The 15,503-nt window shown below is 39.1% G+C and overlaps 1 protein-coding gene across 5 annotated transcripts in view; it reads right to left on the bottom strand.

Moving 5' to 3' along the window:
* CCDC171 (coiled-coil domain containing 171) overlaps window positions 1-15,503 on the bottom strand; it is a 293,962-nt gene that overhangs the window by 265,466 nt on the left and 12,993 nt on the right. For all 5 annotated transcript variants that reach the window (XM_071221606.1, XM_053924635.1, XM_071221605.1 and 2 more), the window contains exon 4: window positions 5,503-5,677. In XM_071221606.1, coding sequence (XP_071077707.1) covers window positions 5,503-5,677 — 175 coding nt within the window. The remainder of the gene's footprint in view (window positions 1-5,502; window positions 5,678-15,503) is intronic.

Here is a 15,503-nt window from a genome sequence, read left to right as displayed (position 1 = left end):
TTAAAAATATAAAAGAATAACAGGTAAATTTACAAGCATAAATTAAATCCCTAGAGTTCAAAAACACAGGGCTTAGAGCCAATTTCATTTACAGCATGGTCTTAGGACAAAACCTGTGACCACTTCAGACCAGTAAACTCTTGAAAAGCTCACTGTCCCAGAACCAGGACTCTACCACTTTTTCATCTCTTCTTTTCCTCCAGACAAAGGTGATTTTGCCATAAAGTGATATGACAAATTCCCAGAGACATGCCCAGGTTTAGATGCACCTCTAGCACCAGCTGCCACTCTCTTTCTCCTATTCAAGAAGATGAATCAAATGTTTGTTTTTAAAAATACTGTGACATATAGGGCTACTATCTTATTTTATTCTATTCTATTTTATTCTATTCTATTTTTATCCTCACCTGAGGACATGCTTATTGACTTTAGAGAGGGGAAGGGAGGAAGACAGAGAAGATATACATCCATCTGTTGCCTCTGCTGCCCAGGGACGGAACCGACAACCTAGGCATGTACCCTGACTGGGAATTGAACCTTCAACCTTTCAGTTCACAGGACGACGCTCCAACCCACTGAGCTACACCAGCCAATGACTACTCTTTTTAAAAGATTTATAGGTTACAAATTTTGATATTTGGCAACAAATCAGTTGTAACACATCTTACACATGAGACTGTCACAAAATGGAGGCTGGGAACCACTGCTACAACCCTTTAAAACGGTGATATTTACTATCCCCAAATTAGGCTCGAACCCGGCTCATCCTAACAGTCCCTCAACAATAACGAACACCTCTCCACCAGGGTTGCTGGCTCTGTTTCAGCATCTAGAAAAGAAGTAATGAAAGGCTTCCAGGTCTGGCTCCACCACCTACCACCTGACTACACCTCTTTGACTCTCAGAATAAACTGCCTCCTAGTTAAGTTTTTATGAAGACCAAATGCGGAAATATGAACACACTTGTATGCCACAATCAGTAGTATTGCTTTTAAATTATTTTGTGTTTTGAATGGATCACATATTCCAAAGGTTCAAAATTCAAAGGTATAAATGGTACAAAAACATCTCCCTCCCATCTGGGTACTTGCACTACAAGCCATTATTCCGAGGTCTGGCAGCCTGTATTGCGTGTAGGAAGTTGGAGGCCGTTTTGATTTCTGTCCTCTGCATGTGGCTTTTCTTTTCTTTTCTTTTCAAAAGTTTTGTAATCTTCTCTTTGTCTCTTTTTCTAAAATTTCATAATGCTATGCCTTCAAGTGGGTCTATTTCTTTCCATTATGGCGAATATTTAATGGGCCCTTCAATCTGGCAACTCATACATAACCTTTAGTTCTGACATGTTTTCTTAAATAATTTCATTGATGACTTATCCTACTCGGTCTTCTCTCATATTATTCAGATTGCTCCTCAAAGTTTCTTTTCTTTCCTTTCCAATTCTATTTTTCTACCTTTGTCTTTTAACACTATTTTCTAGGAGATTTTTTTCATCTTCATCTTCCAATGCTTCTATTGACATTTTTCATTTCTGATTTCAATTTTTAATTTCTAAAATCTTTCTTTTTTAATGGGATCTGGTTCTCGCCTCACAGATGGCATATATTCTTTTTCAGCTGTGAGGATATTAATGCTACTTGTTTGTTAAATCTTCTGAAGAATTTCTGATTCTTCCAAGTTCATTTTTTTCTCTCCGTTTTAGAAGCTTTCCTTAAGTATCTGGTAATTCTTGGTTGTTGACTCTTAATTAAGAGTAACTACAGAGCGATACACCTTGTATCCCTCCTAGATGCTGAGCTTGAGTGTGGAGCTCGACACCTGTGATCTCCATTGGAGGAGGATGTGTCTGGGCCATTTATCAGTATCACTAGGTTTTTCTTCTCGGCTTCGTCAGGTGACCCACAGAAAAGTCTTCCAAGCTCCTACATGGAATGCAGAAATCTGGTGACAGCTTTTGGCGAAGCCAATAGAAAAAGGAAGCTGGCCCTGGCTGGTGTGACTCAGTGGACTGAGCACCAGCCTGTGTCTTGAAAGGTCACCAGTTCAATTCCTGGTCAGGGGACATGCCTGGGTTTCAGGTCGGGTCCCCAGTAGGGGGCGTGTTAGAGGCAACCAATTGCCATTTTTCTACCTCCCTTCCCTTCTCTCTAAAAATAAATAAACAAAATCTTTTTTTTAAAAAAAAGAAGCTGGAAGAAATAGTTCCTCAATATTCAGCTTAAGTATGATATCTTCCTGTTTTTCCCAGTCTGGAGACCCTCTATTTTATCAACTCAGAGATTACTCCTAAGTGGGAACAATCCAGAGTAGCATGCTCATGGAAGGGGACCTAAAAACAGACAGCTACTTCCAATTCCAAATTCCAAAGGTATCTAGTACTTCCAGTTCCTAAGTCTTTTGACTCTGACAAGTTGTCTGCCAGCTTTCCACATTCCTGGTTTAGGATTCTAATATCCCAGGTCTGCTAAATTAGTTATCCCTCATCCATTTGCTTTCCAGTTTCCAAAATTTTCCTTCTTGTCACATCTCTTATTCTCTCTATCATCATGGGATTATCTTTTTTTTCATATCCTCACCCAAGGATATTTTTCATTGCTTTTAGAGACAAAGGGAGAGGGGGGGAAGGGAGGGAAAAAGAGAAGGAGAAAAACATCAATGTGAGAGAGAAACCGATTGGTTGTTTTCTGTGCGTATCCCTACCAGAGACAGAACCTGCAAACCAAACATGTGCCCTGACCAGGAACTGAACCCAGGACCTTTCGGTTTGTGGGACAATGCCCAACAGAGCCACACTGGCTAGGGCTGGGATTATCTTTTTTAATATCCCCTAACTCCATTAGGTTGTTTTTTATTCTACCCTCAACGTTTTATCATGAAAGTTTTCAAAAATGCATAAAGTTGAAAATATTATACAGTGAATACCCAATAAAATCACCTAGACTCTATGACTGTCAACATTTTGCTACAGTTGTTTTATCACACATTCATCTATGCATTCATGCATTTATCCATCCATCAGACCATACTTTTCATGAATTTCAAAGCAAGTGCAAATATATTTCACTCCCAGATAATTCAGCATTCATATTGTTAGCTAGAATTCAATATAGTTTAATATTTTTGAGGTAACATTCACATATAATGAAATGCACAACTCTTAAGTATACCAAAGAGATTTGATAACTGCCTACACTACACTCACATAACCCAGACCCCAATCAAAATATAGGACATTTCCTTTAACCGGAAAAGTTTCCTCAAACCTTTCCCCAGTCAGTCCCTACCACCAACCTATCACAGAGGCAACCATTATTCTGATTTCTTTTTCACCAACAATTATTTTTCTCTGTCAAAGAACTCCATATAAATGGAGTCATACAATATGTCCTCTTGTGTGTAAACTTCACTCAGCATAATGGTTTTGAAATTCATTCATGGTATTACATGTGTCAGTAATTGGTTCATTTCTGTTGCTAAGTAGTATTTCATTGTATGAATACAATGTAAATTATTTCTTCATTCTCTTGTCAATGGGCATTTAGAGTTTGCTTTTTCCAATTTGTGGTTGGCATAAAGAAGCTGCTATAAAAACTGGTGTACAAATCTTTGGTAGACTAATGTTTCTCAGGGAGTAATACCAAAGAGTAAAACTGCTGATCACAGGATAGAGATATGATTATTTTAAAGAAACTGCCAAGCCCTGGTCAGATGGCCCCATTAGTTGGAGCATCATTCCATATACCAAACGACTGCAGGTTCGATCCCTGGTCAGGGTGCATACGGGAGGCAACTGATCAGTATTTCTCACATCTTCCTTCCTTCCTTCCTTCCTTCCTTCTTCTTTCCCTCTCTCCCTTCCTCCCTTACTCTCTCCCCCCTCCCTTACTCTCTCCCCTTACTCTCTCCCTCCCTCCCTTTCTCTTCCTCTCCCCCCTCCCCCCATCTCTCTATCTCTCTCTCTCTCAAATCAATAAACATACCCTCTGGTGAGGTTTAAAAAAAAAAAAAAAGAAAGAAACTGCCAGTTTTTTTCCAAAGTAGTTGTACCATTTTACTTTCCCACTAACTATAAGGGCTGCAGTTGCTCTGCATACCCATTAGCATTTGGTATTGCCAGTTTTCTCAATTAGAGCCATCTGACGGGTATGTAGTTACAGTCACAGTGGTTTTTAATTTGCATTTCCCTAATGACAAGTAAGGTTAAACATTTTTCATGTGATTAATGGCCATTCCTCCATTTCTCTGTAATGTGTCTGTTGAAATTATTTGACTTTGGGCAAGTAACCTCCCCTCTTCCCTGGATTTCAATATCCTCAAAATTAAATTAAAGCCATTAACTTTAATTTAATTACTTGGTGCCTTGCAGTCCTTTTATTCCTAAGTGGTATAGTTATTAAATGCCAGAAGAAATCAAAAATACTTCTGACCAGTGGCAATAACCAAAGACATCTGGACAAGACTAGGGTACATAACTTTTGCTATATTTATAACTTAACATTTGTTTAGCCTCAAGCAGTTAACAAAGCACGTTCATTTTCTTATTTCATCCTTAAAACAACTTAGGTTCAAATATCAGTAAATAAGTGGTAGAACCAGACTCAAACCTAAATTTTCTGAATTCATGTTCAGTGTTCTCTTAATTAAAACCTGTTCTGCATGAAAATATTTGTAGCAACCTTATTCTTAGTGACCAAAACCCAGACACAACCCAAATGCTCATCAATAGTGTGGTGTATTCACACAATATAATACTAAACATCACTATGAAGATCAGGAAAGAAGCCAGGTACAAAAGAGTACATAATATGTGAGTCTATTCACATAAACCACCAAAAAAGAGCTAAATTAATCCTCGTTATTAAAAATTAGGACAGTAGTTATCCATGTGGAAGCACTTCTGGTAATTTTATATTCCATGATCTGGGTTCTTGTGATTAGTTTACACATATGTAGGCACATTTCTTTAATATATACTTATGTAAAAAGATTTTAAAAGATGGTCATTTGCTATATTAAGAGATAACTTTGAGAGTTAAATAAACTGCCTTTTTCTTTTCCAGGCACCACACTCTAACCCAGTGGTTCCAGAACCCAGCTAATCAACAAAATCACCTACAGTGCTTCTTGCACATCCAGATTCTCTCAAGCTGGAGATTCTGATTCAAGACTAAATATGATAGAAGGCCTAAAATACATGGTTTTGGTTTTTTTTTAATCTGTGTGACTCTGCTAATTATTCATGGAAAAGATGCCCTCAAAAGTGATTAACAGAATTTTGAACCCCTTCTTCTATACATACGCAACATAAAAAATTAACGTAAAGCAGATGAATATTCACATAATTGCCAGAAGATTTTATAAACACCTAGCAAAGTCTGTCCATCAAAGGCCAGTCAATTAATCAAACCTTACTTCTGACCCTCTATGGAATGCATATACTGCACTAAGCAGTGATATGCAATGGGTCACAACTCGTAACATGGGGAGAAATGGAAGTAGTCTTACCACAGAGTTTTTCTTGGATCCTATGTGCCTCAGCCAACCTTTCTTCAGCAGTCCGTCTTCCAAGGCCTGCTTCCTTTCTAGCAACAGCCAGGTCGTATTCCAAACTTTGTCGCAATGCTTCTCCTTTTTCAACCTCAGATCGTAGCTTGGCAATCTGGCTCTCATAGCTTGCCAGCTAAAAACAGATTTCTGGTATCATGAACCAATATTAAAATATGTCTCCAAGATTATGAGATCATTCACCCAAACATTTATATTTCTTAGAAAAACTTGTTTCTATAATATTTGTTAAGACAAGAATTTATAAACTTACAATTTCTGAAAGACTGTAGGAGAAGCACTAGCCTTACTCACCAAATGACAATAGTAATTTTCTTATTTTAGGGAATACAACAGAGGAAAAAAAAATTTATTCTTATATGAACTTCTTGTAAAAATAAAGGAAAATCACAAGCTTTAATTAGATGATAGTCATACCTAAGAAATGGAAAAAATGGATGTCCTACAGTAAGCATTTAAAAAATTCATTCTCGCCCTGCCTGGTGTGGCTCAATGGGTTGAGTGCCCACCTGCAAACTGAAAAGTCGCTGGTTCAGTTCCCAGTCAGGGCACAGGGCCAGGTCCCTCTTTGGGGGCTTATAAGATCGATGTTTCTCCCACACATTCATATTTCTTTCCCTCTCTTGGTCTCTCCCTTCCCCTCTCTCTAAAAAATAAATAAATAAAATCTTTTAAAAATAAAAAAAAAATTCATTCTCTCCTCCCTCCTATTGTCTATATGAAATCAAGAAACAAATTGCATCAATATACAGTTTGGTAAATATTGTCTATGTTATTTCACTTGATTATGACATTACTGACAAACTATAAAGAAATAAAAATGCCAACTTCTCAGGGATTTTAATGAACTAAAATCTAATCTACCTAATATCTAGATAACTAGATATCTAATGACTACATTTAATTTACCTAATGTCCTCCCATGAAATAATAGGATAGAAGATAGGTCTAAAAATTAGAGCTAGATGATTTATAAAGTCATTTCCCACTCGAAAATTCTAGGATTGAATCAATAATTCACTAAATAATATTAAACATTTGCTCAGTGCTAAGTATGGTGAAAGATATAAAATCAAATATTATAGGGTCCCTAATATGAAGGAATTCAATGCTATAGAAGGAAAGGCATATGGCATAAGCTTTATAAAAGAGGCAAAAAAATGTTACAATACTTCAAAGAAAAGCAAAATCATTTATTTCTGGTGTGAGAGAAAAAAAGGTAGATAAGAGAGAATGCTAGAAAACTATCATTTAGGAAATCATTGAGCTACATCAAATAAAAGACACAATAATTTCTGTAGGACAACATCAGAAATTACTCAAATGGCTATTAAAATGTAGTATAGCAGCAGTTAACACTCCTTTCTATATATAAAGAATAAAATAATTTCAAATTTAAATTCCTAGAAAATCAAATGCCTTCAAAACACTATATTTACAAAATAAGAATTTACAAATATCTTTTAATAGTTTCACAAAAAATCACAGAACAACCTTAATTACAAGGAGAGGAGTAGAGATATCTGGTCAAGATGGCGGCATAGGCAGACATGGCTCACCTCTTCCCACAACCAAGTCAAAATTACAACTAAAATATAGAACAACCATCACTCACAACCAACAGAAATTGAGTTGAATGGAATCTGACAACTACGGAATTAAAGAAACCACATCCACCCCAACTGGTAGGAGAGGTGCAGGTGCAGAATGGACTGGTCCCTCACCCACATGTGGTAGATAAAAATTTGGGAGGGATATCTCAGGAGCAAGGAGTCCAAGCCCCACACCAGGCTCCCCAGCCTAGAGTTCCAGAGCCAGGAATGTAAGTCCATATAACTTCTGACTGCAAAAACCAGCAGGTACTGAGTTGGTGGAAGAAACTTCTGGAGCCCCAAGCAGTTCCTCTTAAAAAACCCACAGACACACTTAACTACTCAGACTCACTCCCTCTGAGCTCTAGAGCCAGGACAGCAACTTGAAAGGCACCAGTGGTATTCAGGGAGAAACTGAACTGTCTGGCACCATGATGAACAGAGGCCATTTTCCCTTTTCTAAACCCTCCTGCCACAGAGCCCGCAAACTGATGCCATGTCTGAGACTCCATCAGTCTGGCTAACACTGTTTGATTCACCTAGGAAATTCCCAGAGACTCCACCCCACCCAACTTACAGGCCTACCCAAGCAGCTTTTCCATATCAATGGCTGGTTTTGGCTCCTGCTTCACAACTTCCTAAATCCTATCAAACAAGCAACAGTTGCCCTCAGTGAACCCCAGGTCCAACACAAGCAGCCGCCTGGCTAGGTTCACAGCTTGGCTTCCCCTGGGAATCTCCAAGCCCAGCACTAGTAGCAGCCATCTCAGATTGTTTTATAGCTCAAGTAGGGCGGCCCCAGGCAAAACACAGGTGGGGGCTGACCTTGGCCTGCACCATCTGGGAAACTCCAGGGCCAGCACACCCAGTGGACAGCCACAGACTACATCAAAGCACCATCACTCAACCCCTGCACAGCTGTTCCTCCACGGAATTGGGGAGATTGGTGCTCAGTGGTCACAGCCAATCCCTGCCACTGACTGGCCTGGGTAAATCCCTCCCATTGTCTGCCAACAGCAACCAAGGCTCAACTACAAGAGAAGGGTGTACTCAGCCCACACAGAGGGTGCACCTTGAATACTCTTCTTGGGTGATGGGGAGGCTGTGCCATTGGACTCTACAGGACACCTACTACATTAGGCCACACTACCAAGACACAGAGTCAAAACAGCTCTACCTGATACATAGAAACAAATACAGGGAAGCTGCCAAAATGAGGAGACATAGAAACATGGCCCATATGGAAGGACAGATCAAAACTCCAGAAAAATAACTAAGCAAAATGGAGATAAGCAATCAATCAGATGCAGAATTGAAAACACTGGTTATAAGGAAGCTCAGGGAAGTTAGTGAGGACCTTAACAGCATAAAAAAGATCCAGTCAGAAACAAAGGATATACTAATTGAAATAAAGAACAACTTATAGGGAAACAACAGTAGAGTGGATGAAGCCAAGAATGAAATCAATGATATAGAACACAGGGAAGCAAAAAACAACCAATCAGAACAACAGGAAGAAAAAAAGAATACAAAATAATGAGGATAGTATAAGTGCCTCTGGGACAACTTCAGGCACTCAAACATTCACAATATAGGTGTGCCAGAGGGAGAAGAGAAAGAGCAAGAAGTTGGAAATCTACTTGAAAACTTAATGAAAGAAAACTTCCCTAATTTGGTGAAGGAAATAGACATGCAAGTTCTGGAAGCACAGAGGGTCCCAAACAAGTTGGGCCCAAAGAAGATCACACCAAGATACATCATAATTAAAATGCCAAAGGTTAAAGATAAAGAGAGAATCTTAAAAGCAGCAAGAGAAAAGCAGTTAGTTACTTACAGGGGAGTTCCCATAAGACTGTCAGCTCATTTCTCAAAAGAAACTTTGCAGACTAGAAGGGATTGGCAAGAAATAGTCAAAGTCCTGAAAAGCAGGGACCTACAGCCAGGATTACTCTACCCAACAAAGCTATCATTTAGAATGGAAGGGCAGATAAAGAGCTTCCTAAACAAGAAAAAACTAAAGGATTTCATCATCACCAAACTATTACTAGATGAAATATTAAAGGGACTTATTAAAGGAAAATCAAAACTATGAACAATAAAAGGCAAAAAATATAAATCTATCAACAATTGAATCTAAAAAACAAAATAAGCAAACAAGAAGAACAGAGACAGAATCATGGATATGGAGAGTATTTTGATGGTTGCCAGACAGGAGGTGGGTGTGAATGAATGAGTGAAGAGGTGAGGGCATTAAGAAGTACAAATAGGTAGTTACAGAATAGCCATGGGGATGTAAAGTACAGCACAGGAAATGGAGTAGCCAAAGAACTTATATGTATGACCCATGGATATGAACAATGGTTGGGGGATTGCCTGAGAGAATGGGGAATGCTGGGTGGAAGGGGGGCAAAGGAAGGAAAGTCAGGACAACTGTAATAGCATAATCAATAAGATGTAATTTAAATAAGTAAATAAATGACTACCTCAATTACAAATTTGAGAAAACTCCAATGTTTGTTTTAGGATCACTCCATCCCTCCTGCCCACTTCCTCTCTTCCTTCATAGGAATAAAGCTTTAACATTTGGTCATTCCTACTTGTGCCAGTCACTTACCTGTTTGCCCTCAGATCCCTTCCTTACCCTCCTCCAGCTCTGCTCTGCACCATAGGAATTACATCTTCAGGACTGCTTGACAACCGGCTTCTCAGGAGGTTTGGCCAATGAGAGGCACTTGTGTACGTGTGGGCATGAGAGGAAAAGCAAGCAGGGTATTTCTCCCTCGAGGTCTACCTGGAGCAGCATCTCTGACTTCCTTGTGGCTGCAAATCCTTCTGAATAATCCCTCCTTCCCTGGCCCCAGCTTCCTCTAAATCATATGGCTTTTATCAACCTTAGGAGTAGAAGAAGCTTGCCAATGCTGCTACCCTCTGAGTTGGTAATATCCCCTGTTATCTTTCAGCTCTTCTCGTACCTGTGTAATAGATTCCCTTTACTAATGCCCTTTTTTTGAAAGACCTAAAGTGGTGTCTATTTATTTGACTGGATGCCAAGTAATATTGTTCTTGGTATTAGAAGTGGTCTCAAGATGGGTTTCTGATATTGGAGTGGTGAAGATTTATAAGCCTAAATACAATGAAGAGCACTACCTGGAAATGGGATACTGAGGATCCAAACATATAGTGGGATCACAATTGTTCTAATTATCATGTACAGTTGTTTAGAATAAAGTTGAAGACAAGCCTGGGGGAAATGAAGTAGCAACTGCATTTGACCATTATAGCTGTAGTTTACTGCAAGACCTGTGGGGTGGAAAGGCTGTATTAGAGAACTTACTAAAAGTAAGATAATAATCTCAGGGTTTTAGAATCTCAGCTCAAGGTAGTCAGAAAACCAGAGCTGCTACATCAACTTTAAAAGAATCTCTATTTCTCATAGCCCCATTGCATACAAGGCTAAAGACTAGACAGAAAGTCTAATTACAGAGAATGTAGAATTACAATACACATTGAATAAAGAGCCTCACCAAGTTTCTAGTGTTAAGACAGTAAGTATAAAGTGGACACTAGGTAGGAAGGAAGGAGATGGGTAAGGGCTTTTGGAATTATATACACCTAAAAATTATGAACTCCCAAATGCCCCCCTGAACATCCCTTGCCAACCAAAGCAGCCTCTCCACCCTGTCTGAGGTAACTAGCCTTCCCTTGCTTCAAGACTTAGTAATGACCACACCTGAGGCAACTGTCTTGCAGGAGGATTTGCAAGACACACCTCCACCACTTTTTGTCACCACAGACAGACTCAGAACTTACTTTGCCACAGGAGAAATGCAAAGTCAGGTCCAGGAGAAAATAGCTTGTATAACAGAACAACTGCAAGATCCTGCTAATCTTGTATTAGCAGGAACCTGAAGAACATATATTGGATTGATTTGGATTTAATTAACTAGCTTTAATACTTTGCTTGGATGGGTGACTGTAAATTGATTTTAACAATCATTTAATAACATCGAAATGCCAGTACTTTCCTGACATAATATGGACACTTAAGGACATGAGAATAGTTTTATTATGAGCAAACCAAAACTTCCCCTTTCCCCTACTACATCCTCTTTTCCTAATTAAAACACTGTAAACTACATAGAGAAAGGGCAGCACAAACATCCTTAGAAAGCTCTGGTGGCTAACCTTTATGTGCCATAGATAATAGTGGATGATAGAGATTATGGTGGGATATGCCAGATATGCCACCACTGAGATGAACATCGCAATTTCGATTGGAATGATGGACTTCCAGAGTGGCAAAGGCCAAGAGGTAGCAATTAACCACTAGGTAATAAATGCTGAAGAGTAAAGGTGTAGGCTGCCAATCATTTGCCCATTGGACCTCAGATCCATTCCCTAACCCCTTCTTTTGTTCTATTCTATGTTATCATAGGAACTGTAATTCCCATGCTCCAGTGCCAAATGGCTCTATTTACCCCAGTGTCTCTGGCAGTAGCTGCACCTTTTTTGAGGTTCCAGGTCCCCATCCCTTCCCTCTGACATTCCAACACTGGCTGAACAGTCCCCACCAGGGTTCTACCTCCCACAAGATAGCCCCAACTTCTGAACTCTGGTAACATCATCTCTTCCCACTGGCCCTCTGGCCTAGAGGTGGTGATGGCTTCCTGAAATTAGAATCTCTGGGTGGCCTCATTCCCTCATTCCCTGTTTGGATTCCTAGGTCTTCCATCCCCAGTACAGACAATTCCCTCTATTAATGCCCTTCTTTTTGCCTGATTGGACCTTATTTGATTTCAGAACTATCCACATAGTGGATAAACACATCCTCTGCCCTTAAGGTTGTTTTCTCACTTAAGGTTCAACACATGCACTAAAACATACAATGGCAGCAAAATATCTCCCTACTTTTAAAAACATATCTTCATTCTTTTCAGTCTTGAATGTTATGACACCCTTCATCCATTTCACCCAACCAACCTCCGCACCTGCCTCTTTATGTGTCAGGTTTAATTGTTCAGTTTGTTTGTTTTTTAGATGCCATACATAAGTGAGATCACAGAATATCTGTCTATCACTGTCTGATGTATTTCACTTAGCACAACACCCTCGAGGTCTATACAGGTTGTTGCAATGGCATATTTCATTCTTTTTTAATGGTTGAATAATATTCCATTGTATGTATATGAGGTCTGTCCAGAAAAATTCCAGCCACTAATAAAACGAGAACGGTTTGTGATACATCAATGTAACCTGGCAGCCAAGGAGAATGGACTGGAATGCGCATGAGTGAACAATGACGACTTCACTGTACTAGTCAGTGGGGGCAGTAGATGCTGTTGAGTGAGCATGTGTACTGTGTGGCTATCACATTCAAAATGACTGAACAAGTACAGCAATGAATCTGCATCAAATTTTGCATTAAGCTTGAACATTCCTCCACAGAAACTATTCGGATGATTCAAAAGGCCACAGCTATGGGCAACTGGTGAAATGGAACTTCATCACAACAATGTGCCCACTTATGCATCCCATCTCATGCAGAGTGTTTTGGCAAAACATCAAATCACTCAGGTGACTCAGCCCCCCTACAACCTAGATTTGGCATCCTGTGACTTCAGGCTTTTCCCAAAACTAAAGTCACCTTTTAAAGGGAAGAGATTTCAGACCATCAATGAGATTCAGGAAAATACAATGGGGAAGCTGATGGCAATTGGGAGAACTGTGTGAGGTCCCAAAGTGCCTACTTTGAAGGGGACTGAGGTGTCATTGTCCTACGTACAATGTTTCTTGTATCTTCTTCAATAAATGTCTCTATTTTTCATATTACATGGCTGAATACTTTCTTCAAAGACCTTGGATACTATATTCTCTTTATCCATTCATCCACCAATGGCCTCTTAGTTTTCAAAGATATCTTGTGCTAACCTAACAAAAAGATAGAAACAGAAGCAGAGATACATAGAACAGACTGACAGGTGTCAAAGGAGAGGTGTGTTAGATAGCTGGGTGAAAAAGATGAAAGGACTAAGCAAAATAAATAAATAAATAACACATAGACACAGACAACAAACAGTATGGTGACTGCCAGAGGGAAGGGGGGGTGGTTGGAAGAGAGTAAAGGGGGGATAAGTGGGGGTGGAAAGAGGTTATACTTAGGGCAGTGAGTGCATGATGCAGTGTGCAGATGGTATGTTATTGAGTTGTAACACTTGAAACCTGGTATAATTTTATTAACCAATGTCACTCCAATAAGTTCAATTTCAGGTAATAAAATAATAAAAATAAAGATATTTTGTGTCAATCACCCAGCATGATGGGTATTAGCATTAGGAGTATCTAATAAGGCAAATATATGGCCTTAGTTTTTAGACAGTTTTATTTGTCTCTGCTGTGCATTATAAAGGCCATATTCAGAGATTAAACAGCTAAAAAAATACTACATTATTTGTTTACATGAGTAAAATCATCTAAAGAAATAACTGAAACAATAAGGATAAATAGTAATATAAAACTGGAGTTGAACCAATTCTAATTGCCTATTTTGAGAAAACTCTTTCTTATCTGAAATAATTTCCCATCTCTTTAATGTGAACACATCCTTCAAAACATTTTGATTAAATAAAGACAATAAATAGTGTGTTCTGCTAAGACAAATCTGATGACAACTGCAAATATACATTAAAGTATATTTAATATAAATAATAAATGATTATCATGGCCATAATGTACATTTGTTTTTAAAAATAAGTTTTGGAAATTATCTACATTGGCATAAATTTAACAAGTGCCACTTTACATTTACTATGCAATATTGTAACTAAATAAGGCAATTATTTCAATTACCTCATTTTAAAATTACCTCATTTGCCACTAAAAATACAAATAAAACAGTTACATATGCAGCGCTTGTTATTTGGATCAGAAACCACTCACTGTTCCTTAGACACCCAGAAAATATCATTTTTCAAACAGTTATTCAACACACAGCCACTAAGGTATAGAGACAAAGTATGGTCACTGCTTTCAGCTCTAGGACTAAGGAGGTGCAGGTCAGTGTGAAATCAACGTTTTAACCCTACAATATCAGTAACCACCACAGGTGGGAGCGCAAAGAAGGGAGTGATCAGTGTCACCTAGGGAGGCTTTAAAAGGTTTCCTGATGAAACAGCAACAGAATTTAGTGAAAAGGGAAGGAAAACACACTATTTATACTTAAGTGTCAGTAAATTATAGCTACTATTATAATGCACAGGCACTTTATAAAATTCACTTAATTATTACAACAACCTTTTGGCACCAGCATTTCACAATGAGAAACCAATGATGTACAGAATAAATAACTCACTCAAGGTCACGTATCTTATAAATGGAAGGGCCAAGAATGAGTCCAAATCTGTGAAACTCAGTATTCTTTCCACGACACCAGGCTGCCTAAGGTGAGCTTTAAGGGTGAGTAAGTTTGCCCGGCCAGTGTGGCTCAGTTGGCTGGGCATCTTCTGCAAACCCACAAACCGGAAGGCCACTGATGTGATCCCCGGTTGGGGCACATGCCTGGGTTCAGAAGGCAGTCAGTCGATCAGTGTTTCTCTCACATCGACATTTCTCTTCCTCTCTTTCTCCCTTCCTCCCCCTCCCTCGAAAATTAAAAAAAGAAATGAGTAACTTTTTTTAATACACTATTTGTATTTACTGATCATGCCTCAGTGAAGGTGGAAAAAACAAGAAGTGGTGGGAGGTGTGCTGGGATTGCCTTTTCTGCCTGGTGCTAAATCCCACTTCACTTTTTTTAACTTTATTTTTATTGTTGACACTACTGCAGATGTTTCCATTTCCCCTACCTTTGCCTGCCTCTACCCAGCCCCCAGCCCCTCCCCCCTCTGGCCATCACCACGCTGCTGTCTGTGTCTGTGTTATGCATGTGTGTTCTTGGGCTAATCCCTTCCCCTTCTTTCATCCAGTCCCCCCTCCCCGCTCCCCTCTGACAGCTGTCTGTCTGTTCCACGTATCCATGCATCGGTTTCTGTTTCGTTATGCATATTTTGTTCATTATTTCCACATATAAGTGAGATAATGTGGTATTTATCTTTCTCTGACTGGCTTATTTCACTTACCATAATAATCTCCAGGTCCATCCACTCTGTCACAAAAAGTAGGAATGGGTAAGATTTAAAGCACTGGCTGGGTTGCTCAGTTGGTTAGAGCGTCATCCAGATATAACAAGGTTGTAGGTTCAATCCCCAGCCACATATACAAGAATCAACCAATGAATGTATAAATAAGTGAAACAACAAATTGATGTTTCTCTCTCTCCCTCTCTCTATCTTCTCTGTTCCTCTCTCTCTCTCT

The sequence above is a fragment of the Desmodus rotundus genome, chromosome 1 (assembly GCF_022682495.2).
Source record: "Desmodus rotundus isolate HL8 chromosome 1, HLdesRot8A.1, whole genome shotgun sequence".
NCBI classification, from domain to species: domain Eukaryota; kingdom Metazoa; phylum Chordata; class Mammalia; order Chiroptera; family Phyllostomidae; genus Desmodus; species Desmodus rotundus.
This window is presented reverse-complemented; position numbering and strand designations above follow the sequence as displayed.